Here is a 26,841-nt window from a genome sequence, read left to right as displayed (position 1 = left end):
GTTAAGTACCACCATGTAATGCTGCAGCTGTTTTCCTGAAAAAGGAAGGTAGAAGCAAACACAGGTTTATGGATTAGGGAGAGACAGCTGTGGAGGAGAGAGGTCTTCGTGTCATTCCCTTTAATTTTGTTGTTAAGCAAGATTTCCTTGTAGGTGGTGGATGTTTATGGAAATGCAGAGATGAGCTACTGCACCTTTTTGAGAACCACATGTTCATGGGGACAGCAGAGGATTTACTTCTGCATCCGGTACATAGCAGCTGTTTGAGATTAGGTAGGACAGCAGTGCAGCCCCTTCTCACATTGTAGCTACATGGGTTGAATTCTTGAAAATGCTATTGAACACTGGAGGATTGTTACATTTTCCAAAGCTGGGTGTCTAGTCGAAGGCTGGCCAGTCAGTGACCTGTAGTCTGGCTGCCGTCTGCCAGAGCAGCTCACACATCATAGTCCTTCCCTGAGGGCTGTGATGGTGTGAGTCAGATGCAAACTGAGGGTAATGTACGCTGGTACAGCAGCACTGGCACCCTCCTGCCTTTCAGGACCCCCCCCTTCCCCAGCCATGAACACATGTATCATGTCACTAGAGAGTTGCTGAGTGCTGGGTGTGCACCAGGGCATCTGCCCAGCCACATAGCAGCCTTGGTGCATGGCCCTTCAGCTGCCCATAATAGTTCCTGTGACCTGCCAGAGTCATACTTCCCTGCGTGATGTGAACAGCTTTGTGTGGGTATTGCTGACATCAGAGTCTGAGCCACTGCACAGGACATGGGTGGCTGTGCACACAGTGCTAACGTATGCTGCTGCAGTCATTAGTGTATCCCTGTTGGCATAGCTGCTGTGCCTCCAGGTCTGTGTTGGAGAGATAAAGTTGCGCTTAGGAGCTGAGTGTTCAAAATGTCAGCAATTTTTACTCACAGAAATTGACTAGAATCTGTGTTGACCTGTTACACTGAATCACAGCAACAGCCTACAAACCATTTGTTTCCCACTGCAAATCCATGTCTGACCACATGATCAGTTTTCTTCATTTAAATGGGCTTTTCCAGCTACTCAGTATGGTTTAGTCTCTGGGAAGTCCAGAAGATGCGGCTCCCTAAAAATTTTAACTTCATACAGCTGGCAAGCACTTTGAATTTTCTTGAGTGGGAACAAAAATAGCTCCACTCCCATATGCTTCTGCCTTTGACTCAGCAGTGTCTGTAGGAGTACACCCAAGTCCTAGCAGTATCTAACTGAAGTAAGCGAAAGGTAATAATGTGGTTTTAGTAGGTTACCTCAGAATAGGGGCAGTTGTGTTTTCTCATTTTATCAGTGGTTTTACAAGTGATGTTTTGAGCCTGCAGAAATTCTGCATTAGATTAATTCGTGAAGTAGGTCAGATGTTGGGTTTAGACAGTTCAGGGGAGTTTATATTACACTGAAACATTTGGGTCATGTAACTGGGGTCTAGAAGACATGTAATTCTTTGACCACGGTGTGTTCTTGGTAGTAAAATGTGAAGGTTTTATAATAACCTAATCTATGCTCACTGTCTCTTTTTTGCAGGTATCTATGCCAGCAGCTCATGCAACGTCTTCTGCACCCACGGTGACCTTAGTTCAGCTGCCCAATGGGCAGACGGTTCAAGTGCATGGAGTAATTCAGGCTGCCCAGCCATCAGTTATTCAGTCTCCACAGGTCCAGACAGTTCAGGTACTGATGGAAGAAATTCCTAATACGTGAATTGGGCCTTTCAAGTACTCCTGCCAGTTCACAGGTTTCTAATGTGTTTGTGTCCTAGATTGTGGTTTTGCTTATATAAACTTTAAGAGCATATTGAAGGCAAAATCTGTACAGTATGTGCTGCTCTGTGACTTGTTTTCTGTTCTGGTTTAACCACTTTTCACTTTCAAACATTGCTGAGTTTCATTTCTCTGTAGAACTTGGTAAGTGAGTTTAAGTGAGTTTAACAGCTTCATGTTTTTTCTTACAGTATTACTCTACTTTTTGTCTCCATTGTATTTTCATACATTTTTGTTCAGTAAGAGTTTATACTATTCTGAAGTGAACAAAACGTTGTGGGTTTTTTTAATAATCTTTAATCATTACTGAGGCTGATATTCTGGAATGAGAGTCTTTGCTACCTCAAAAATACTTGCATTGGTTTACAAAATAGGTGTCTGTTTGTTAATGGTCCTTAAAATAAACATATCAGTCCTCTCATAAAAATGGGTTTAAAATTCACTGTGGAACTTTGTTTGCCTTGTAAAGCCTTAGCTTCTCTTCTATAAAGCAAGCCAGATAATACAACATGATGAGGTAGCTTGAACACGTAAGAGACAAGTAGTCTGAGATCTGTAAAACCTGTAATTTATTTATTTGTTTATTCGCTACTTTAAACACAGTGGTACTGAATGCAGCAAGAGAAGTTGCTTGTCATGCAGCAGCTACACAGGGCAAGGGTTTGTACATCATTCCTTTGCTAGTAGTACAGTGACCACAAAAAATGTTTCATTTTAAAATCAGGTCATTCTTATCATAATCTTTGTTTATCCCTTGTCAGCTTTAGTGCTGAGTTTCTGGCAGGCTCTACCCCCCTCAGCCATTGGAGTCAAAAGTTTAGAGTTTTAATGTATTGGTGGTAAGCAGTGTTCAGATAAGTTACTAGCCCAGAGGTGGAAGATAAGAGACTGACAATGAAACCATGCTTGGAATTCACCTGGCTCAGTGTAAAGCCAGCATGTTTGAATATTTAAAGCCTGGTGGCTCACTGTCAGCCTCGGACCTGTTCAGGCCCTTTATCTGATAACTGAGATGTGGGCGCCAGCAACCTTTTTGAGCCTTTGGGAATATTCTCTACAGTGCATAAAATGACAGGCTGTGAGGTAGGTTTCTCACACAGGCACTTCTCTATCCACTCACTATCATTAGCTTTTGTATATTTGTCATGAGTGTAGTCTTCTGGAAAACAGTCTCTGTTTTTATATATCGAAGATGCTTTTACATTTGTGGCACACTTCTAATTTAAAGTTATTGAAAGGTAATTGATACAAACATTTTAGCTTTCCTTCATAAGCCTTTGTCTTTTTTTAGCACAGATGTTCAGAATTGCAGCACTGGATTCTTTTTTAGCGTCTTTGTGTTTGACATTTTCCTGACAATTTCCCCCCAGCATCAGTCTCTAAGACATTGTCTACCCAGTGATTTATAAATTGATGTTTCTCAACTTCAGGTGTATTTTGCTCTTTTGTTTCCAAACGTTTCTGCTCTCTTAATTTGGTTGTAGTTATTTTCTCCCCAAGTTTTACTAAAAAATCTTTCTTGGTTTCCTTAAAATGGATGGAAACAAGGAGTCACGGAAGACAAAAAGTGCATGAGATTACTGTTTATATTTTCTTATTAGAGTATTTAAATTATAAAGAACATTCTCATGGGTAGATAATTGTCAGGTCATCAGTCGCTGGATCTGTTACTGAACAGCCTGTCCTTTGTGTTCATTGACTAGATAGAAGCACTATAGAATACTTGTAGTGTTTTTCACAGGATGTCAACATTTCCTTAAAGTAAAGATACTGGAAGTGTCTTGTTAAAGTTTGTTTGCTGTTCTTATTTACAGATCTCCACCATAGCAGAAAGTGAAGATTCACAGGAATCAGTAGACAGTGTCACAGACTCACAGAAGCGAAGAGAAATCCTTTCCAGACGACCCTCCTACAGGTATGGATTTTAAAAGCAGAAGCATTTTGCTTAATGGATGTGTTCTTCATGTGGCAAGACCGATAGTGTGATTGTATAGTTATTTCTAAGTTTACCGTTAATGGTGCCTCTCTTCCTCAATGTGTTTTCCATGAATAGGATGTAAAGAGATAATAGGAGGAGGAGGAAGAAACCTCAGCTGTTACACTCAGTTAAGACAGAAATGAGCTGAGAATAAGCTAATTGCCACATTTGTGAAATGCTGAGGTATCATTGTGCTAGGTCCCCCAGAGGTAGCTTTAATGGATAGTTAATACATAAAATACACTGAAGCTTTGCAAGCAGGTGGCTTCTGTATAATCTGTAGTCTGCAAAAAATCAGCTCTGTTGTTTTTCATCAGTGTTGAAATGCTAGCAGCAGTCAAACTTAATTCCTTTCTCCCAGGAGACTTTCGATGAACATGTGGTGTTCTGAGGCTCAGAGAAAAATTCATCTTGAGCCAAACTGGTTGTGTTTAAAGGTTAAGAAGCCAGGGTATAAGCTGAATGTAGTGGTAGTCATCTGGTATATTTAGTTGTCATGGCAAATACTTCTGTGGTAAGAACAATTGATGTGCTCCTTCACATGGTGTTAGTCATGTTTATTAATTAGCCCTTGTACAACTTTTTCTGGCTGTACTAAATCTCATTTTTCATTCTTAAAACATGCTAAATAGCGTTAAGGAATAGCTCTGAAGTTCCGGTTTTAAGTGACTCGTGCATTCCTGCAGCTTCAGAAAATTCACATGCTCCTTTTTTCTTCATGAACATAACGTTAGAAATATAAGCTAGACTGTAGGCCTGAGCGTATCTCAAACATTTATTAGCAATTACAGATTATTTTCTTCCACCAGTCTTTAAGGCTGTTGTGGTGCAGATAATAAAGGTCATTGCTGAAGACCCCTAGCCTTAATAGATTTGTGAGGAGCAGTGTTGCTAACTTAAAGGCTTCCACAGACTTCCTTGCAGTCTGCTTCTGCAGTGAGACACTGGCTGTTACTATATATGGGAGAATGTCTGTGTATCGTGAGACAACAGAGCTAAGCAGACATGGAGCAAAGCTGAGAAGAGGGCAGTTGTTCATGCTCACTTCTCATTGAGATGGGCTCCTTTGCACACACTGACGCCACGCCACAGCCTCTGTCCTCAGACCACGTCCTGGTGACTCAGCAGAACTTTGTCAAACGTAGCCTCTAGGCCAAGGCAGGAGTCACATCAGAAAAGCTGAGCCAGACTGGTGCTGTGTTGGCAAGATCCCGGTTGGCATTCTTCAAGCTGATGTAACTGGCCCCAGAGGCAAGATGGATTTACAGAATAGAAGGCTCTTCATCTGTTTTGTCCCCTGGTTTTTCTGGTCTAACACATAGTTGCAAACTCTCTGGATGGGAGTTTTTCATTTGTCCAGGTGGTGCTTGGCACAGTGGAGTGCTTGTGCAGAGCTGGGGTTCTTGCATGCACACCATCAAAACAGCATCAGCAAAGCTCTGTTCTGTCAAGTTGTTTAGCAGAATCACTGCTCTTCCCAGATAGCTCTGTACAGATGTTGGCTCCCAGAGCCATAGAGCCTTATTTAGGAAATGAGTGTTGCTTTGGAGCTTGGGGTCTACAGCTATGTTTGCTTCATCACACTTTGAGTTCTAGTGACAGTCCACAGGAAGACATATGAGGAGGATTACAGAAGATGTTGCTCTTTACCTGAGTAGCATTTTGCAGTGACATAATAGAACATGCCAGCAATGAAAAGGGCTTGACAGTTCTCTGAGGGACAGTGTTTGGTCTAAATGATGCAAATTGCAGTAACCGCTATGGTCAGTCCTACAGTCATGTTCAGTGGGACCTGTAGCAGTGATGTTTTAAGCAGTTTTTAGTTTGGATAATTACCATGTGAAAGTAATTAAACCACGTGTTCTTTTCTTTACCCATGCTACTGTCACAGCGTTCTCAGGCAGGGCACCTGTAAACATAATTGTGTGACTTGACTCAAACACACTCGGTATTGCCTCCCAGGCAGGCATTACACTATAAACTGGTTGCTTAAAAGAGCAAGCATTTCTGCTGTCTTCCTTCATACTCAGCTCTCTGGCTGAAGTGATTACAGTCTCTGAAATGGAGCGGTCCCCCTAATGTAAGGGAGGAGACAGGGTTTTACATACTTTTGCTTTCCTCCAATCCTTCTGTGGCTAAAAGCAGGAAACAAGTAAAAATGCATGAGAGAGAAACATGCTTTTAAGAAAAAGGGAAGGTTGTGACAGCTGATGCTTGGGTTGAGAAGAACCTCCTTGAGAGGCATCTTTGTCTGGTGTACTAAAACACAGCTGTTCTGTGCTGGCTCCCTTGCCCATCTATGAATGGCACTTGGAACAGTCCTCTCCATAAGAGTTTGAAGATGGTGCAGGTTTTCCATTCTGCACCCGTACTTCCCTTGCTGGCGTACTGCACTTTTCAGTTTACTGCAGCACTGTATATCAAATAGGCAATTTTTTTTCCTCATATTTTTGTTAAAATCTCTACAACACTCTCTTTGCCAGAAAAATTTTGAATGACTTGTCCTCAGACGCCCCAGGAGTGCCAAGGATCGAAGAAGAGAAGTCTGAAGAGGAAACAGCAGCACCTGCCATCGCCACTGTTACGGTGCCAACTCCCATTTACCAAACCAGCAGTGGGCAGTACAGTATGTAGTCTGAATTTCTCAGTGGTGCTAGTAAGTGGGGATGAGAAGATGAAGAACTATTATTTCTATAAGTGTTTGGACTAGGACGAAGCAGGAGGTGAAAATAAGGTTATTTTAATTTGACTGTTTGATAACCGTGCCCTTTAAACACATTCCTGTTGTAAGTATTTGAAATGATCAGTTAGCATTCTGGGACTGCATGCCAGTTAGTGCAGCTAATGCATCCTGAGGCAAAATATGAACTAACCGTAATTCTTTTATGAACTTCACTTCAGGAACCAGATGAGGTAATTCAGAAGTTTCTTTTTTTCCTGGCAGATGATGAATACTGGTTCACAAATTTGTAACCTCATTAATAGGAAAAGCACTGCAGTCTGCAATTACATTTTTAGAAAGTCCTGGAAAAATAAGAACTTCAGCAGCTTTATTTAAAATACGTAATAAACATATGATTCTGTGTTTATTCACTGTATTTCACAGACAGAGTGCTTTAACTTAAAGGTTTGAGAATACAGAAGTAAAGCTAAAATTCACATGCTGTCTCACACAAACACAGAGTATTAAATATACAAAATGGAGAAAGAATTTGCTTGTTTGTATTTTTCTCTTAAAATCTGTTTAGAATTTTGTATCTCTGTTTATTCCTTAGCCACTTTGCCTACTGAAACTGATGTGGTTAACTCTGCTTTTCTAGCGTAACTGTAAAATACCTGCTTGTGCAGATGCTTGAGATTTTGGGGTGTCTGTGTTTTGGAGCACAGTGAAATTCTGTGGAATCACAAATGAGGTGTGATGTTTCAGCATACCTGCATGACAGGGTTGAGGGAAAGAAAGGAAAAAACCCCACCCAAGTAAGATTGCTTGAAGGAAAAAACCTGTGAAAATGGACCTTTATCAACAAAAACACTGCTAGGAAGGCTCTGAGGAAGTTGTAGAGAGGGGGGATACAGTCAGAAGGAAAAAAAAAAGCGAAAGCAAGAAGAAAGTGAAACACAAGATGGATAGCAATAGCAGCAGAGCAAAGTGAAAGGCATAAAGCATGGAAAAGGAGAGGAATTACAGATGAGAAGAAAAGACTATGGAAAAGACCTAAACCAACGAAGAAGAACATCTTAACTAAGAAATTAAAAAGTATTCTCAATGTGATGCTGTTTTATCAGAGAAACTAATCTGTGGTTTAGGCTGGAGGTCCCCCCGCCCCCCCCCCCCGAAAAAATAGGTCTCATGAATAACTCCCAGCTTACTTTCAAAGCATGATTTCTTTAATGTACATGAAAGCCATATGTCTTGATTTGAGGGGTGTATAAGATTTCAGGGGATTTAACTCAGATCATTATTCTGCCATATCTAGGTTTAGAACTGTGAGTTAATGAGTAAATTAGTGTCTTAAATGCTGTGTTGATTTTTTTTCTTCAGTTGCTATTACCCAAGGAGGAGCAATACAGTTGTCTAACAATGGCACAGACGGAGTACAAGGTCTCCAGACGTTGACTATGACCAATGCAGCTGCAACTCAACCTGGCACCACCATTTTACAATATGCACAGACCACAGATGGACAACAGATACTTGTACCCAGTAACCAAGTTGTTGTACAAGGTGAGAAACTTCACAGCCAGTCATTCCGTATAACATGTTCTCCATGCAGACACAAGTTGCCAGCCTAACTCCTTAAAACGTCAGGAAACAGAATTAACAGCTTTGGCACAGATTAAGTCTCTAAAGTTATTAAAAGAAATTCTGGACAAAACTATTTGTCACATTTTCTTGGAGCCTTTCCCTTCAGCTTATAAAATTGTGGATATTTTGGGTTTACTTCTTAAAAATACGTATTCATTTTTGGTTTTCCATGCTGTATTTCCTGTATCTTGTCCACACTATTTTTTTTTTAACATCTCTGCAAAAACTGATAATGCTTTAGAATTCTTAGTTCTCCCAGACAGTCATCTGCAGCAATAGTAAACTTAAAGCAAAGCATTAAAGTGAGTAAAGAAGGTTGTTTGATTCTTTCTATAAGAACACTTTAACTTAGAAGTATTCTTTTCCCTTTTTCAATTGCAAGTCATCATTTCTTCCTATTGTGGCTTTTGTGACTAGTCATGAAGTACTTAGCATCAGAGAGTAATTTAGGAAGGTGCCTTAAAAGATCATTTGGTCTAACCTTCCACTTAGAGCAAGCAGGGCTACTTCAGCTTAGAATAAGCTGGGGGTTTTTATTGTATTAAATTACATGGTTTGGTTTGTTAAAAATTGGGGAGGTATAAAAAAACCCTGTCTATTAAAAATAACAGAAATGTGCACCCCTGCTTTTATAACTGTAAAGCAGTTGATCTGAAAGTTGTCCAGTGAAGAGGTCTCCAGGCATCCTTGAAAATACGTAGCTGAGAAAAATACTGTAGTTGCGTTGATGATCTGTTTTTTTTGGTCTTAAGAACATGTGATTTCTTTAGGTGATGCTGTATTTTCTTACAAGCTCAGGCAAATGTAACACACTCCTAGATAAATAAACAAAAGAAACCCAAGACCTTGTTCATTTTAGGGAAGTAGCTAGTTTGCACAGTCTCTTTCTTGTTGGGGTAAATGCTACATTTCTACACCCTTTTTTCTGTGCCAAATACTTACACATGCAGCGTGTGTAAGCACATAGGCATTTGGAGCATAGCTTGAAATACTGTTTGTCCCATCCTTCATCTTCTTAAAACTGCCCAGAAACTAGAGAAGTAAAAAGAAATATACTAGGGGAAAAAGCAGCACAGCAATACAGCGAGACAATTGAAGTTACCAAGCACAAGTGAAGACTTCTTCAGCAGGAATGCCCAAAACCTAAGACTGAGATAGCAGTGATGACCCAGATGAGGGTCATTCCTCCTGTATGTAGCCCAGAGTACATGGTTAAATAGACTAGGTGCTCTTGGCACAGTGTTTAACAGCACTCTTCACCACACTGACATCATGTTCCCTTATGCCTTTCAGCTGCCTCAGGAGATGTGCAGACTTACCAGATTCGCACCGCCCCTACCAGCACCATTGCACCAGGCGTAGTCATGGCATCCTCGCCAGCACTTCCGACCCAGCCAGCAGAAGAGGCCGCGCGGAAGAGAGAAGTGCGTCTAATGAAGAACAGGCATGTATATTTAGATCACTTCTTATCCCGTCAGCTCTGCATAGAACTGGAGTGTTAAGCGCTAAGAATCCAAATCTTTCTTTTTTTCAAAGTCTTTCTAAAGACTTTGCCTTCATTTAAAGATGCAAAACAAAGAAGCGCATCTGCTAATGCCATGTATTGTGACTGTGAAACCTCAAGCAAAGGTGTCAGATTCATTCTGTGAGGTGTATGAATTTTTTGCCATAAGGAGAATACTCACTGGTGGGGGACTTAAATGACCTCAGTTATGTACTTACAAACACTGAGCTGAGTTGATTTTTTCTGAGTAACTACATTCATGTAGTTTCTTTTCCTGGATTCTCTGCCTTAGCCTTCTGCGTGCATCTTCCTTGCTGCTGACCTTCCTGCACTCTTCATTGTCTCACTTGTTCTGTGTAGCTCTTTGCCTTTTGGGTTTTATCCTCCAGAGGCAGAAAGATTCAAGAAAAGGCTGAATGAGCAGCTTTGAAGTCTTTTGGAACCAGTGGTGGCAGCAGGGGGGCTGAAAGAGAGAGAGGAGATATGACCCCATAGGATTTAGTGTGTGAGGAGGAAAAGCCAAGCCTACTGAGGTGGGACTTGGTGGAGGCTGGGAAAGAAAGGAGCAGCAGAGAGAAGTTGGGCATAATGCTCCTTAAGCTGCTGTTGCAGGAAAGGGAGGGATGGGCCTGAGCTGACCCATCACACCAGGCTTGAATTCCCATCTGCAAGCCACAAATTTGAGCCGGTATGTTGCAGTCATTCCCTGCCCTATGAGCGGGGAAGCCCCATGAAATCAGCTTTACTTCATCTGTCAGTGAGAAAAAACTATGTTGTACAGGTACATTTATCTTCTGTAGATCGCTGAGCTGTGAACACAATAGAAAATTACGTGAGCAGACCCAAGGTTTATCTGAGGGGCTTTAATGAGGTAAATAATGCTGAACAGCAGAGTTCACTTTAAAAAGGTTTTTATATAGAATGTCACCCATGTCCCCTTTTTATGTATTTTTCTGATACCAGTGAATAGTAGATGTCACCCTTTCAGGCTCTGCACTTGAGAAAAATACAGTGAACATTCTGAATCCCCTCATTTAGTCAGCAGTCTTCCTCCAGTAAAAGAAAGCTTTTGTGTTTAGGAAAGCCAAGAAAAACAATGGGGAATTACCCCCACTTCAGTTAAATTGAGAGCTTTTGCAACAGTATCATGTTGCATGTGGTGCTTTTAGCCTGCCTGCTTAATAGATATTGCAAATCTAGGCTCCGTAGCAAGGCAGGGGAAAGGGGGAGAGAGAGGCAGATGGCGAGGTGGTTCTTATTGGAGGATTATAGCGTAAATATTCATAGATATTATTGTGCAAATTTTCTATGTAAATTTTACATTTTAAAAGCTCTCTTGTAATTCAGTATAACTGTAGCTGTTCATTATGAATAACTAAAGCAAACAGACTCGAGGTGGCTTCATATGCAGCCCAAGCTGGCACAGAAATCACAGAAAGAAAAAGTTGTCACCCAGGAAGGCAGGTTAGTAGTGTGCACTTCCTGGTCCAATAAGACTTAATCCTTTGGTGACGCAAGTACCAGGCCAAAATTACTGCAAGTTGCACAAGGCCCGTGTGCTGCAAGCTTGTGAAATTGTACTTGTAGGAGTGAACTAATGGATCCCTGAGTTCTTTCAGGGCTTCCAAACAAGGTTTTCTTCATCATGTCTCACTTGTAGGGCTGAATTTCAGAAGTTACTTTTAGAGTCTTCTTGCCCCTTAGGTCCTGGAACAGACATTCTTTGTACCTAGTACTACGGCTGTTATTTATCTCATAAGCAGAAGAACTGGGTTCAATTTTGTCTCTTATTTCCCATAACACTGACTGTATCACCAGTCTGTGTAGTATGTGCAGTGAAGGGACGCTTAGACTCTCCTGAAGCTGCTCTGCTTCACTAGATAAAGGTTCAGGGCAAAGAAGTAGATACACTCGGTATCTGCAGTGTGCTGCTTTGGCAGAAGGAGAGCCCTCCGGCTGGACTCCCATCCATCTTAGCACATGCTTGTGCTTACTTTGCCCATTGGTACCATTACTGTAGCAGTGCAGGGTAACTTCTGCCTTGGTGTTACTGTCTTCAGCATGCTCAGCAGCACATTAGCACCTTCCAGGTATTTTTTGTTGGTGTTCTTAGTATGTTACCAAATTACCTACAGGCAGCTCAGTCTTTACAAGCAAGACCTAAAAGTTTGACTGTCTCAAGATCTGCTTTAGCCCATTAATGCTGCCATGTTCTTGGCACAGCAGGCAAGGACAAAGAATTATATGGTTGCTAGTGACTGTTTATTTTTTGAGTTGTTTTTGTATTATCGTTGCAGTGATGCAGACATGATTAATAAAATTGAAGTACTGCTCAAGGCCAGATACATGAAAGCTCTAAATACAGCTTTTTTTGGAGCTGTTGAGCATCCTGTAAGACTGCAGCAAAGGGAATAGTCAAGACTATAAGGAGATTAATAGATGGTCTTATTCATGTTTTTATTATTAATTTATTTATTGCAGTAAAATCACTGAAGTTATTTCAGCAGCATTCAACTCAGCCTGAAGGCTGTAATATAAATCTGCATGCAGAATTTTGTCATTGAGTAGTATCCTTTTCTCACAGAAGGAGAATTTTATTGGTGCTGACTTACTGGCATCTGCATATTGAAGTGATTTGTGGATCTTGAGTGTGTGTGATTTGTGAAGGAGCAGCTGCTAAGAACACAGTGTCTTTTTCCAGACCTGCATTTCTTAACAATGTCTCCGTGGTCTAAAAATGGCAGTACTGGGTAAAGGTTTGACCTGAACAGTTAAGTAGCCCATGTCTGCAAGTGATCATTCTGGATCTGAATTGCCTTTTTTGCTTTGCAGAGAAGCAGCACGTGAATGTCGCAGGAAGAAAAAGGAGTATGTGAAATGTCTAGAAAATCGAGTGGCTGTGCTTGAAAACCAAAACAAGACACTCATCGAGGAGTTGAAAGCACTTAAGGACCTTTACTGCCACAAATCAGATTAATTTTGGATTCCTATTTGTCCAGGTGGGATAGAGACTGGTTCTGGCTATATCCAGAAAGACAAAGTAAACTTTTTATTTTCTAAACATTTCTTTTTTTCTATGCGCAAAACTGCCTGAAGCAACTACAGAATATATTTCATCTGTGCTTTGCATCAAACTGTGAATGTTCAAGTACTTGCCTCCACTCCCCCCCACAAGATTATTTTCATCATCAATCTCTGCGTGAAGAACAGGCTTCTTTCTCGTCTCCCCATCCTCTTCAAGGACTCACAGTGTTCACTTGGAAAGTTACTGTGGGGAGAGTCCTTTTGTAATGATGTCAAGAATTTGTGCTGAGCTCTTTCCATTGCCTTAGAGACAGAACCACCCCAGCCTCTTGGTCCAGAGAACTGTGGGCCACATACATGGAGCGTGCATGACGCAGTGAAGAAGCACTGGTTGCCAAATTGGTTTCCCATATTCATTATGAACTGTAAAAATACACGGCTAAGTGGCATGCCAAATGAAAGGCACTACAGAGTCATGTTCTTGGTATGGAGACAGCATACCTTTTTCAACTAGCTCAGGAGGGATTTTGATCTGTAATCTGTATTAAGCCCTCCTGGACTAGTAAAAACTTCTCCATACCTCAGAAACAAACCGCATTGAAATGAGCTTCACTGGTCAGTTGTTGCTTCTCAAAGCTTACGTGTGTGCAAGTGTATTCAGCATTCTGAATGCACGAAAAGCAAACACCAACTTCATAGGATATTGTCTGGGAAATGGTATTTGGATAGGAAAGTTATTCAGAATAAAAAAGGTACAAGAGTGAAGTTATGAAAACAGTTGTGTAGTAACCACATGGTAAGACATGAAAGCACTACCTGTTGTGTGCAGAGCAACTAAGCAGTTGAAGCATGGCCAACTCCACATACATACTCCCTGGTGACAGTAAAGTCTGTGTCCCAAGTCCTCTCAAACACTGAGGTTATTTCTGTTGCCCTGCCACTGTCTTATGTAATGGAAATTACTGTACTCAATGGAAACATCAGCCTGGTTTGCTGGATCCTTTTTCAAACTTTGAGGCTGCCTTTCATACATAAATTAAACTGTAGTGTAACAACTTCCAGGACAACCTCAAACACTGAAGAGAACTTCAGGCACAAATATTCCAACTCCTGCTTTGCAAGGGACAATGTTAGTTATTTGAACCTGGCCAGGCTAGCTAAATTTATTTATTCTGAGGATTTTTTTTCATGTAAAAGGTCAGATTTACCAAGTAATTTATTCCTGTGAGTAAAGTTACTCCTGCGCCTCAGACGTCTGCAAGGTGATTTGTTTTGTGTGTGCACTGACGAAATGCGATCTTTCCCAGATTTACATTGTTAAAAAGTAGTTCATGTTCAAAACCAACTCTGTACTAAGCATTAGGACTTGGAAGGAATCATGCTCAAAAAGAACCACAGAAGAATGTTAAGAAGTCATCATGTGTCCAGAAGAATCATGTGCAGTTTATTTACTGGCCCTCTGATGCTTGTCTCTTGAGAAATCAACTTGGGTCATTTGATGGAGTAAGTTTACTTTGGGCTTCTGGTCAAACTTTTATGTATAGGGATAAATGAATAAGACTGTGGTATGTACTAATGCATTGCCTAGCAAAGTATTAACTAATACCTATCTTCCCATTCACTCTGGTATCTGGTTTTCAGACAAACTTCAAACGTGAACTTCTAAAAGGTTATACAATCAATGTGACATTATAGGAAGAACATTTGGAAGACTGGGCAGTTGAGTCTCAAACAGTTAAGCAGTATTAAAAGTTCTAGTTTTCTCATTTGAGAGGGCATTCAGTTTCCAAGAGACTTTAAAAGGAGTTTAAAAGGTTAAACTTACAGCATTAGTGTTAAATCTAGAGTTATCAATAATTTCAAATTATGTTTGTATTTCAGGAAGAGAACTTGAATATCGTAATGATTGAAGAATTCATTTTCATGAGTTTTGAAGGGATTTATAAATTGTCTATTTTTATCTGCCATAGAGAATTGATTTTCATGTTTTTATTTAATGGAAGATGAAATTTAGCAGTTTTAACAATGCAAATTTGAAGAAGACCCTAAATTCTCAGCAATGCTGTTGTAACAACTGTCAGAGAATGCAAATACATACAGCAGTTACCAGAACTAGTGCTGAAGTAGAAATGTTGATAACACAGGAGTTGTTCTTGGAAAATGAAGCTCATGGCCTAGTTTGCACAGGTATATGGAATGGTTCCTCCAGCTTTGAGAAACACGGAAAAGGCTGTACATGCGTACATTGAGTCTGTTTCTTATGTAGAACCTTCTCTTTGCAAAAACTTTAGGTTTCGCAGTGAACCTGAATGAGGCTAGCTGCGATCGATCTGAGAGCTCTTCTAGTGGGTAATGAGCACCGTCTAGCGCTTGCTGATGGTCACTTGCCACAGAGCCTCAGAGCTGGATGGACCAGGGAACCTAAAACGGTACCTGGACAGGGTTCTTCTAATACAGGGTTGGTGTAAATTCATTCAGCAGTGGGAGGAGAGCTGTAACTGGTTTGGCTGTGCATGGTCTGCAAGTAGTCTGTAGTGTTCCTAGTCTAGACCTCATTAGCAACCAGTGTTTCATTAAGGAAAAAAAAGAACGTTATTTTAAAATGCATAGGGATCTGCAAGAGTCTTTATTTTTATTTATGCTGCACTGAGGATTTAGGGACTTGAATTTATTTAATGGAAATTTGAAATGACAATAATAAAAATGTATTAGACCGAGTATAGGGTTGTCCATACATGCTTTACTATTCATGTTGACTCAAAAAGGGAAAGAATGTGACACAGGGATCCAGTCATACTTTATTTACCAAGTAGTGAGGTTGGGGTAATCAGCTTCTATACACTAAGGCCATTGGAAGTAGGACAGAATTTATGCTGGCAGGGGGGAGGGTTAGTTTTCTATCTCACAGTTGTGAGTTTTCAAGAACTGATAGCCTGTTTTACCTGAAGAGAGGGTTAGAAAGGGCTAGATCCATTATGTTCATAATAAACAAGAATTGATTTGAAATATAATTTTTGTAATGTCATTATTTTGCAAAATAACAGCACCAATCAGGCAGTTAAGATATTGTCAGAGGTGCTCTTTTAATTTAGATATTCTTGGAAAATACATATGTATAATACATGTACATATATATATATACACACAGTATATAATCTACAGCTCTGAGAGCTTTTAAGTCAGGAATGCTGAGTATTATAGTTATATGGAGGTCAGAAAAGATTTTTACTTCTTCTGTGTGTGTCTGGGTGCGTGTGGATGTGCGCGTGTGTGAAAGCTTCCCCCACCCCAGTCCTTCTGGGCTGCATTATTCGAGCGCTTATTGCTGATTTGTTTTGTGCTGTTTCTCACTTATTCGTTTTCAAGAACTTTATTTCACCTTTCATGGCTTTTGTGAGGTTTGTTTTCGTTTTTCATTGATGGAGGTTTTTAAAGTTACGTAAACCAACCACCACCACCCTCAGAATAATTCACTTTTGTGCTTTTTTCTCCTTGGCAGCTATATATCAAAGGCAAAAACAGTTGGAAAGGTTGTTAAGGTGTTGTGTTTGTTTTCTAAAGGAACCACTGGTAAGAGTTCTGGTTTTCCTCCTGGGGTAGTGGCGATGCGTTTTAATTTAAGCAGCGATTTCACCAGCATCAGGTAGTTACCAGCATCATTGCTTGTATCTGAAAGCACAATTTTAGCCTGGCATTCTCGTAAGGACTGTACAGGCACCTGTAGGTTCTGACTGATGTAGTTGGCGTTTGCGTTTAGACCAGGCTTCTCTGGTACTTGTACATTGATCAGAAAATTGGTGGGGTGTTTGGAATCATTAAGAGGCTCAGGAAAAAAACTATAAAATTATAAAGAAAAACAGCCCTGAGAGTTTCTGATCTAAATTTGTACTACGTTTTTCTTTCACATTTGGGCTTCCAGTAGCCTGCAGCTGCAAGTAGTCCTCTGTTGGCAAAAACTGGCCTCTGCTTCTCTATTTTATGTCTTTTTAATTTAAGACAGCCAGTGCTTTTTGTGGGTCAAAGACAAGTCTCCCCATCAAAGCAAGTTCAGTATCAGTGCAAATCTATGGCAATTCATCAAGGATTTCATTGGTTTTCAAAGACCCTGTTTTTATTGTCATTTTTCCACCCGAAAACTGGTTAGTGATGTGACATTTGCCAATGATCTAACCAAAAGGTCATGTATTTATTTTTGTTACACTATATTCTTTGTAAATGTTTAATTAAAATGTGCACTTTTTTAAAAAAAAAGGATTCTAACAATAAAAATAAAAACACACACGGAACAAAAGAAAAGATCAATTGGGTTTGCTTGAGAAGCTTCTCCCTGGCACGGTTGTTGTAATCCTGCTGCCTGCACACAATTCACTCCTCTCCCCACAGCAAATTTAACTTGCTGATTAGCACCTGGCATCCAGCAGGCATTACTTCAGAATGGCAGGAGATCTGCACTGGCAGCGCTGAGGACTGGAAAGTATGAAGTGTGTGGTGGCTCAGAGCAGTAGGTACAGGATGGATGTGGAACTATTTTTAGAGTAGAACTAGTTCAGGGATCCCAAGTGGGAAACGGAGGTTAATCTGGAAGGAAAGCTGAACTGGTTTTCAGCCACTTTATTCCCCTTCTCTTAATTTGGCTGCAGATTTTACAAGCTGCATTCCAAGACGGTAAATCAAAAGGCTTTCCAATCCTTTGACACCAGGAAGTAAAGGTACATTGTCAGTGGGTCACCCTGCTTTAAAAAACATGAGAAAAGCACAACCACCTTTCTTTTGCAGGAACAGTGATAGTTTAGCTATAACCCCGAAACCTGTCACTGTGAGCGGCTTTTAAAAGCATACAGTACACTGATGGCTCTCTCTGCTGTGCCTGGGAACTCATTTCCCTGAGCTTTTGAATTTGCTAGCTGTAGAAGACGCTGATTTTGCAGAAACCTGAATGTATCATGAAGCTCAGTTGGTCTGGGAGGAGCCAGACTGATGAAGAGAAACAGGCTGCTTTCAATCCTACCTACTGTGTGCTTGTGGCAGGTTCAGGTCTGTGGATGGATATGGCGTAAACCTGTACATCTTTGGAGAAAAGGGACCAGATCCACTTGGTAAAGAGTTTGCATTTCAAGAGTTTTGCCTTGCAATGTGTTTTCAAAATGTATTTAAGCTCTGGCCCGCAAAGAGAGTAGCTTGGGCTAGTTAGAGTAGCACAAATTGAAGACAGTGACCTGTTTGTGTTCTGGCAATGGAGGTGCAGTTTGTGGCTTGCTGTGTAAGTGGTGAGCTCAGGTCTCACTTTCATCAGTGAGAGGCGGCAGAAGTGAGCTGTCCTCAGGAGCTGTGTGCTGGCAGTGAAGGGGCCAGGGGCAGGCTGTAATGATCCATGGCTGGCACAATTCGTACGCTGACCACTTACTGTACTCATGGCTTGGGAGCAGTCAGTTCACCCAGTCTCAGCCTCAGTTATGTATTTCTCTAAATTAGGGGATAGCTGAGCCAGAGCACGGGGAAGGAAAGGCTTGAAGCAGTTAGTTACCTGGAAGTGGCCACTCAAGAATTAAGGATGTTCAGGTGCTCTCCACAAGTTGTGTTTTATCCAGGTGCCACTCCATGTTTTTTGTGTGTGTAATGACATTTATTTATATTAAAACATGAATTTTAAGAAGTTCTAGAACTTCAAGTTTTGTATGAGGTTTGAAACTGCTGCTTATAAGGACTTCTAGGAATGGGAGGGGGGACAGGGCAAGAAAAGGTGCTAAGATGGCGGCCAACCCCTCCATAGACTTGTCCACAGATTGGTTGTTCACATGAAGAATCAGTTGTTTCTACTCTGGATTTATGATTTGGAATTGTTTTGGAACAACATTTTTCAGGGAAGCTTCCAGAGCGAGGGTTATTATTCTCCCTTTGTAATGTAAGCTGGTAAGAGTTAAGTTCACCTCATCTGCATTTCTGATTCTTTACCCCCATCATGTCAGCACAGAACAGGGTATTTGAGCTCGACTCCCACATACTTGTGGAAGTTAAAAGACTAAATGAAAATCCATTATTTGGGGGGAAATAAATTCTTATTTACATATCCCCAAAAATCTAGAAACATCCCTGTTGTGTTTTGGTTTTTTGGTTGTTTTGGGTTTGTTTTTTTTTTTACTTATTTTTTTGTGCTTTATCTGTGTTTTTTTAAAACAAAATTGTACTGGGTTATAATGCATTTTATTAACACTATGTACATATTAGCTGCTTTGTGTTTCAGGATGGTAGTAATTGCTTTGTATATTAAAGTGATTCTTGTGAATTTGTGAATTATTGTCATAAAGAAGTGCTTTTTCTTACTGTAACCTTTGTGCTATAAACTGTCATAACTCCCTTTTTACACAAACATTTATGTGCAGTCACATAAACATGCTTTAAAAAACTCTACAAAGTCTCTTTTTTGATCAGGATGTTCCATTTACACTAATTTAGTGTAAATTAGACAGGAATACAGGAAAAGGCATATCTTGAGCAGACTATGGTGTCCTCTCACAATCTGTGGCCTGCTGTAAGAATTCATGAGGTTTTCCCCAAAGGGAAGGCTTTTATAATCTTAATTAAATGGAATTAGATTTAGTGAGAGGTTAAATCCTGAAGTGAGAGGTTAAGTCCTGAAAAACAAAGTTTCTCTTCCACGCCTGGTATTTGTAAACCTGCTTTCTAGTATCCATTCTGGTGGCAGTTAGCCCCGTTGTTTAATAACGCGTGGAAGGCTTTTCCCTCTCAGTTTAAATATGCTGTCTTTCTCACTTTTAAGCATTCCTGTAAACCCTGTACTACTGATGTTAATAACAGAGCAGAACAGAAGGCAGCAAACACTGCAAGGATCATGACCTGATTATGCAATCTGCAAGGCTGGATCCAAACACTGGGATGAAAGCCAGAGGAACAAATTCAGCACCAAGGTAAACACACCTCCAGTGAAATCAAGGGGAAGCAATAAGGTTGGCTCATTACAGCTAGGATTTTGTGGTTTTCACAAGTAAGTGTTTTCATAATGCCATTCACGTACTACATCAAGTCTACATCTCAGTAATGAGGGAGAATCCCAAACGGGGTTAGTCCATGAGGTAAAAATGCAGTTTGGCTTGAATTTTGCACTGAAAAGAATTGGGTAACACAGATCCCTGTGCAGTCAGTAGGTCAGCAGTTAAGCATCATTCTTCTGACACTGCTGTACCCTGAAGCTCTCAATCCATAAGATACAGAGCTGAAATTCATACTCTGTGTCCTCCTAGTAATCAAGCATAAATTTGGTTGCAATGACATTTTAGAGGAGTTTGTTCCCTTGCCAAATGGTGTGTTTCAGGGGTAGTTTCACAATCTCACAGCATGTTCATGTCTTATCTGGTCACTTCACTATGACTTGGATCCTCTCCCTAGGGTGAGTATTTATTTCTCAAGAGACTATTTATGCATTGCCCCACTATTCAGGGACCCATGCCCAAACACATCCTCCCTACACATGAGTTCACATTGTCTGTTACAAAACAGGGCCGATGCAATGGAACCACCCAAAGGGGAATCACACTGACTTTAGCACTGGGATGAACAGGGTGATAGACAGCGCTTGGGCAGGGTGTTTATGTCATTGCCAAACAGCCACGGAAGCATTACCATGTGTCATCTCATACTAGAGCAGGAGCTCACCAGGAACCAATGGCTCAGGACAGCAGTTTGCAGGTATCATCCGTCGCAGAGGGCTGCTCTCTTGTGTGCTCACTCATTGGGCAATTACTTCTGTCCTCCATGTCTGGCATAGTTTGTTCCTGACACCTCCCTGAAGCTAAGTGTGATGGGAATATAAAGAAGCTGCAAAGCCCACCCTGGGACACAGAAGGCACTGCTCTCTGGCTGGTGTGGAAGCAGTGCTTTCGGTGGGAATGGGCTGTAGGTTTCAGCTGAGCCATGTTCTCACAGGTGCTGCCTGCTCCTGAACACTGTAGGTTAGAAAACCAGAACTCATGTGCTTGTGGTGGTGGCCTAACTGTAATTCCTGGGTCTGGTGTCCTGAATGTAATGAGCACCCGCACCCCTGTAGCAGTCAGAAGAGAGGGTATCCCCTTCTCCCCAAAGTGCCACTTGCTGAGCTGCAGAGGGGCCACCAAGAGCCCAGTTCTGCAGGCAAGGCACTCACCTGAGGTGCCTTTTCTCCAGGAGTATTTCCTTATGGGCAGTAGCATTGCTTCAGCCTTCAGACATGTTCCCTAGGATTTGCATACAGCTGCTCTGCAACAACACAGCAAAAGAAGCCAAGCCTGGTCTCTTTTGGCACATCCCTGCTGTCGCAGGAAGGCTATGGGCTGTAACAGCAGCAGTGGGAAAACAGACACTGAAAGCTGCTGAACAACTGGAAGGAGACACAATTAAACTGATTTGTTTTAAAAGTGCAACACTTTTCCTGTTGCTAAAGCAAGGCCTGGAGCAAAGCCCCCTTCGTAAAAGTGTGTAGGTCGCGCACTAGGCTTTATTCTGTACTTCACAGGGCTTTATTCTGTGCTATTTAAGCAGGATTTCAACCATGTTCTTACTATGGCTGTGGCTCTCAGTACTGCAAGCTGCAGCCTCTTGAGAAGGCTCAGCACAGCCAAATAGCAAGCTTTCCCCACAGACAAGTCACATGCACTCACAAGCCCAAGCACCAGCCCGCTGCTTTCTGCCATCTCCAGCATGGGAAAGCCTAATACACAGTGACCACAGCGGAGCTCTGACACAAGTAAACACCAGTGGGGAGGAAAAGGAAGAGGAGTGGTGAGAACTTACAGCCGCACTCCAAAAACTAAAGCCAGAGAAGAGACTGGGGAGAGCTGGTAATGTTTTTCTACCGTTGCTCAAGCAGTCGATAGGGCAGAAAGGGTCAAGTCTGGCACACTAAAGCTCATACCATGTTCTGGTTTTAATTAAAGCTGCTGTCTTCCTTCCCTCACAGGGACTTCAAGGCTAGTTTCAGACTGCAAAGCCCCAGCCAGATGCGTAAGTACTGTTCTAGTGACACCATGTGGCTTCTAAGGATACTGTTGTAAGCAAGTGTTAAGAGCAGCAACTCTCTGCAGGCCAAGCCCAGAGCCAAGTCCAGAGCCAAGCAAGAAACTTAGCTGAAAACACACGGGAGACACAGCAGGGATGAAGCACAAGATCTTCGGGCCTTATTCATGAGCTGTAATGATGAATGGTGTCATTTCCATATTACAGTCTGCACATCACTTCTGGACCATAGACCCTCTGCATGTTTGCCAGCTGGAAGTTTGATGGAAGCAGAAGTGATAAAGAGCTTCTGATGTCCGTGATCCAAAGCAACTGTTGGTGTTTGCTGTTGCCACTGACAAAGACAGCCAGATCCTTAAAGCCTGAACCTAACCTGGGGCTTTGTAAGTTAAGTTTAAAGAAAAAAGAAGTTCCACATCCACCAAAGGAAAAGGTACTATAGCAATTCCTGCATTTAGAAGTGTAGCCATCTTCTGTTGGCCCACTGTTTTCACCAGGTCCCTTCTTTCACCACTAGAAAGAAGGAAGTCTGCTGCTGGTGTGAGCCAGATTCCAGGTTGCAGCATTTCTCTTGTGGAATAAACACAGAGGTGTTTTCACAAGCTCAAGGTATGAGATCATTTACTTAGAATACTGTGCCCAGAAAGCACACAGACATCTAGACACTGCTCCCAAGTAATACAAGAGTAGGTACTCCCCAGTTACAAAATCTTTACAGCAGCACCCTATGCTCCTAAATAACAGCTCTTGGAGACAGTGAGCCACAGAGGCAGACAGAACATGATTTAACAGTACTTTGCGAATCAACGATTGATTTGATATTTAAAGAACAGTTTGTGTCTCCTTGTTTCACTTTCTGTGCTGGCACATGCACATGTGTATATGCTTAAAGGAGCCTTGATCTGTATGAAAGCAAGGTTTCTTGGTAGGGACAACTCAAGACCTGTGACTGCTTTGGTACTGCAGGCACAGCCTCCATGCTTACAAGTCAGGTAAAAACACCACTGATTTCTAAGTTGGTTTACTCTGCAATACTGATTTACACACACACCCCGATCTTGTTCTTTGTTTCCCTATGCCTCTTCAGTTCAGCAGTGACAGCAACAGAACCACTTTATAGCAGCTGCCTTTGTTGGTTTTTCCCTTAAGTAGCTTCTTTAACCACAACCTTCAACTTATAGAATACCTAAAGTGTTAGAGCATTTAGAGCTCATGTCTTAGTTTATATATTTTATCCACTTCTACTTTTCAAGAGTTAAGGAAGTGATACGGGGAAAACCCCCCACTCTAATTTCTTTTGAGGCTTCCCACAGAAATTGAGTGTGGTTTGATTTTTAAACAAATCTTTTTATGACTTTTTTTTGATGCCTGGAGATTTCTGCAACTTACATCAGTTTCAAACATTACATTTGATAAAAAGTCAGTGGAAGACCCTATACAACTCTACCGAGAAATGAAGCAGAGATTCAATAAGCAGAAATACAATCCTTGCTGTATCAGATCAAATGATCAGACAAGACCATCAGAACAAGAAGCCAGTGAAATAACACAATTGCAATTACATGCTCAGGAACAAGTATATCAAGTAGAAATAAGGGGAGGATTGAACAGCATTAGTGGTTTACGAACAAAGCACAGAGTCAAAAGTCATCCTTGTGACTACCCCTCTGTGCTTTGTAGATATGAACCTCCTTACTGGAATCATAGTGGACCTCAGATACAGAGAAACAGCCTCTCAGCATCCTCAAGAATCTGTGATCCCGTTCATAGCGGATGCGGCAGGAAAGAAGAATCACAGTTTGCTCTGAGCACAAGTGCTCCAGTGTCTGCAGCAGCTCTGCAAAAGTTTCCTCCAGATAAACGATGTCCGCACCCAGGATGAAGTCAAATGCTCCTGAGGGGAACTTATCCAGGTCTCTTCCCCAAGTCAGTTCCTTCACCACAGCTCTCGGACGTAGTTCAGAAGGTAAGTTAGCCTCAACATTTGACTCCAGGAACTCCAGTGCTGCTGCCCTGTCTGTGATGGTGACATGGGCACCTAAAGTGGTACAGAAGTATACACCTCAAAGATAGTCCATGTCCATAAACACAGCATTTGAACTACAATGCTCAAAGTCAAGCAGGCTCGCTCTTCCTGTTAAACATTAACAACTCCCCTGAGTTGCCTGATTAAAACCAAACAAATAAAAGAACAAAACAAGCAAAAAGACCACTGTCTACGTACATCCTACCCTTCATCAGTCACTTAAGAATGTAAGGTGTACTGCACATGAAGATCAAGTTTTCAGGAGCAAAAAGTATTTTCTGGAGCTTTTTCTTCGTGCGTGAAAGTACAGGAGTTACTTTCTGCCTTTCCATAGGTGACAACAGAGTAAATTACAGGGATTGTTAAGATTAACCAGCTCCAATTCTGTATTTGTTCAGTAGGAGAGAGGCGTCTAGAGAGCCTGTTTCACAGGTCAGACAAAAGTTATGCCTGTGTGATATTTGCACAGCATCACTGTATTGTGTCAAACTGCTTTGCTTTTTTTATTTCAGTAGGCACTTTCCACAGCCACTAGAGCTTGGAATTACAAAGTCAGCCTGGGACAGTCAGCACAAGTTAGTGCCCAGTCCCTGCTTCAGCCACAGGCAGATTACAGGCAGATCACTTTATTTCTCCAGACCTTGGTTTTCCTGTCTGCAAGATAGGCTAACAAGGCTTACACAAGCTCAGAGAGTGGTTTCTTTCTGTAGCTTTATCTGTGCTGCATACAAGGACAAGTGGAAGACAAGCACAGCACTTGTTCCCTGGGGGAGAATGGCTGTGGAACTGAATGCTGCTGAGCCAAGTACCATGGTAACAGGCATCCGCCCCAACAGGGTCCCACCATAAAGTAAACTGCGGTGGCACCATCTCTACAATAAACAATGCAGCAGGCTCTGAAGTCTAACAAGAAAGGAAGATGACTCAGACAGGAAACATCACAGTTCACATATGTAGCTCTGGTGCTAACTTCTGTCCCATGCATGTAGACGCGAAAGTGTCAGTTTGAGTACACTTGTAAATTGCTTTAAGCAAGCAAACAGAAAAGCCCTTACCTAATAACGTGGCCACTATTCCCAGCAATCCAGTTCCAGCTCCCAGTTCAATCACAGACCGATCCCTGAGATCAATGCCTCCCATCTCCAGATAAGCACACAGGACAACAGCCTAAGCCAAGAGACAAAGGCAATTAAGCACAGGGCTCATTTCAGTCACACTAAACACAGCATTTCCGATTTATACTGAGAGAGAAGGTTATGGGAAGAGTCAGGCACTTCAGGTCTGCAGCAAGACTGTTCAGCCCCTCTCTGCCTCCTGCGTGCATGTGCAGCCTTTTTTATGAGCTTTACAGAAGACTCTTATAGGCAAAAGGAAAAAAGAGCCACAGAGGCTACAACTCAGATGTGGAAGCACTGCTTTATGAATCCCCAAATGTAACAGGAGGCAGAGAGAGCTGTATTTGGAAAGAAAAAGCTGGGAGTGTCAAACACTGGTCAATGAAGGCAGAATTGCAGAAGTCCAGGAGAAGGCTTCATAGTATCTTGCACTGTATTTCAAGAGGTTTCTGCACAATATAGGCACAACGTCAGGAAGGACACAGGGAAAGTAAAGTATCACAACTTCTGTTTGTAAGGAAGCAAACAAACAGAACAAAGTAAACTTCTATCTGTTTGCATCTAATGTGTTGTGTTTTACTTGATAGGGAGCTCTCTCCATAGCAAGTTCTGTCAAAGCCAACATTAGGAAACACCACCAGCCCTGTGCACCAATTCATACCAGGAGGTTGCTAAAATTATGCTTGTTCTTTAAAACCAAAGGTAAAAGTGTAACCTGTGTGTGGACAGAGACCAGACCGATGGGAGCCCATGACTGTTACAGTGGTACCACAATGGACTGCCCCGCAAACCTGTACCAGCCACAAACCCCTCTGTTCTGGAAGGCTCTTATCCCCAAGATAACGCCTATCAGCAGTCCTTGACGCTACAAGCAGCAGTGCTGTGCTCTGAAGGGCATTAAGGGAACACTATGGGCCGCTGTTGACTGACAGGTGAGAGTTCTGTGAGTTATCAAGAGTATTTTCCGTATCGGGCACTGGGCATGCAGGGGTTTGGGTGTCCTGTTTCCCTTAAAGTCCTCCAGGATCTCTTATGAGGGGAAAAAGGGTAAAAATACCAACTTCTGGTGAAAAAAAGAAAGGGGGGGGGGGGGGGGAAGGGAGAAAGGGGAGAAAGGGAGGGGAAGACTTCCCTTAGCAATACAACATTGAATAGTTTTATAAGGTGATTCTGAAAGCCGGGGCAAGCGCTATGGGAAGCCATCAGTACAGAAACGCTTGTCTCGGTGCGAACACCTACCGCATCCCAGACCACGGCCGCCACCCCGAGCCGCCGCCAGTCCTGCTTGATGCGGATGGTGCGGCTGACGAAGCGGTATGTGGCCGAAGGGCTGTGCAGCTGCCGCGCTACCCAGCCCGCGCCCTCCTCGTAGGGGACCAAGGCCATCCCGCGGCCTCGCGGGGCCCGGCGGCCGCGGCCCCAGCGCCCGCGGCTTCACCGCGGCCTCCGCGCCCGGCGGGCCGCGGCCACGTTGCTCCTCGGCGTGTCTGGGCCCGTTGCAGCCCGCGCTGGCGCCCGAGGCCGAGCCGAGAGCAGGAAGGGCCCGGCTAGGCGCTGGGCCCGGTCCCTCGCCGCCCGGCCCGCCCGCTACTCACGCGTGGCAGCCCCGCAGGCGCCGCGGAGCTCTCGAGCCGGCCCCCGGCGCCTTGGCCTGGAGCGGGTGCGACCTCCCGCGGCCGCCTCCCAGCCGCCGAGTGGCGGCGCGGCCGGCGGGCGCAGGGCGATCAGGTCACGGGTAAAGAGGGATGAGGCCCGGGGTGGGAGGTCTCCGGAGAGCTCCTGCCCTCAGCAGCGGCGGGAGAAGGAGCGAGGAGGGGGTAGAACGCAAGCCGTGGCTGTCAGCATGGCCCGGGGCAGGTGCGGGACGGCACAGCCTCAGCAGCGTGCAGCATGGCACCGAGCAGCCGCTGGCTCGGCAAGGGCTGCAGCATCCCAGAGGGAAAAGCACGGCACTGCTTCCTGCAGGAGGCTGGGGCTGCATTTTGAGAGCTACATGCCATGCAGAAAGGTATGAGATGCGAAACACCCTGCGGGACGTCCGCTGCCTCTCTGCGGTGCCAGCCCATGGCTTTTGTTGCAGGGGTTTCTGGAAGTTAGTG

General features: G+C 42.8%; 2 protein-coding genes across 4 annotated transcripts in view; one reads left to right on the top strand and one right to left on the bottom strand.

Annotated features, from left to right (window-relative positions):
• CREB1 (cAMP responsive element binding protein 1) overlaps window positions 1–15,606 on the top strand; it is a 36,868-nt gene extending 21,262 nt beyond the window's left edge. Inside the window, exons 3-8 of one of the 2 annotated variants that reach the window (XM_057419748.1) lie at window positions 1,548–1,694; window positions 3,598–3,698; window positions 6,245–6,387; window positions 7,804–7,986; window positions 9,361–9,511; window positions 12,404–15,606. In XM_057419748.1, coding sequence (XP_057275731.1) covers window positions 1,548–1,694; window positions 3,598–3,698; window positions 6,245–6,387; window positions 7,804–7,986; window positions 9,361–9,511; window positions 12,404–12,548 — 870 coding nt within the window. In that variant the 3' untranslated portion in view covers window positions 12,549–15,606. Of the gene's footprint in view, window positions 1–1,547; window positions 1,695–3,597; window positions 3,699–6,244; window positions 6,388–7,803; window positions 7,987–9,360; window positions 10,100–12,403 lie in introns of those variants that run through there. The other variant, XM_057419747.1, reaches the window with a different exon arrangement.
• A 6,599-nt stretch (window positions 15,607–22,205) lies between these two features.
• On the bottom strand, window positions 22,206–26,449 carry METTL21A (methyltransferase 21A, HSPA lysine). Of its 2 annotated transcripts, none has more exons than XM_057419867.1 (3): window positions 26,338–26,449; window positions 24,683–24,794; window positions 22,206–23,639 (listed from the first exon to the last, which is right to left on the bottom strand). In XM_057419867.1, exons 2-3 carry the CDS (start codon window positions 24,765–24,767, stop codon window positions 23,242–23,244), a joined length of 483 nt encoding a protein of 160 aa, XP_057275850.1. In that variant the 5' UTR covers window positions 24,768–24,794; window positions 26,338–26,449; the 3' UTR covers window positions 22,206–23,241. The 2 variants fall into 2 exon arrangements, with proteins under 2 accessions (XP_057275850.1, XP_057275849.1); XM_057419866.1 differs by lacking the exon at window positions 26,338–26,449 and adding an exon at window positions 25,982–26,209.
• Between the last annotated feature and the right edge of the window lie 392 nt (window positions 26,450–26,841).

This window comes from Pezoporus wallicus, unplaced genomic scaffold (assembly GCF_028554395.1).
Source record: "Pezoporus wallicus isolate ANWC-B61680 ecotype Strahan unplaced genomic scaffold, APGP_CSIRO_Pwel_v1 contig_4710, whole genome shotgun sequence".
NCBI lineage: Eukaryota > Metazoa > Chordata > Aves > Psittaciformes > Psittacidae > Pezoporus > Pezoporus wallicus.
The sequence above is the reverse complement of the archived record's forward strand: the minus strand, read 5'-3'. Positions and strand labels throughout refer to the sequence as shown.

Bases quoted from the DNA above. Each gene is read 5' to 3' on its own strand.
- METTL21A (XM_057419866.1), bottom strand. From the start codon at position 26,128: ATGGCCTTGGTCCCCTACGAGGAGGGCGCGGGCTGGGTAGCGCGGCAG. The intron at 24,795-25,981 runs GTAGGTGTTCGC...CTCTTGGCTTAG, and splicing joins CGGCCGTGGTCTGGGATGCG to GCTGTTGTCCTGTGTGCTTA. The intron at 23,640-24,682 runs GTAAGGGCTTTT...GTACCACTTTAG, and splicing joins AATAGTGGCCACGTTATTAG to GTGCCCATGTCACCATCACA.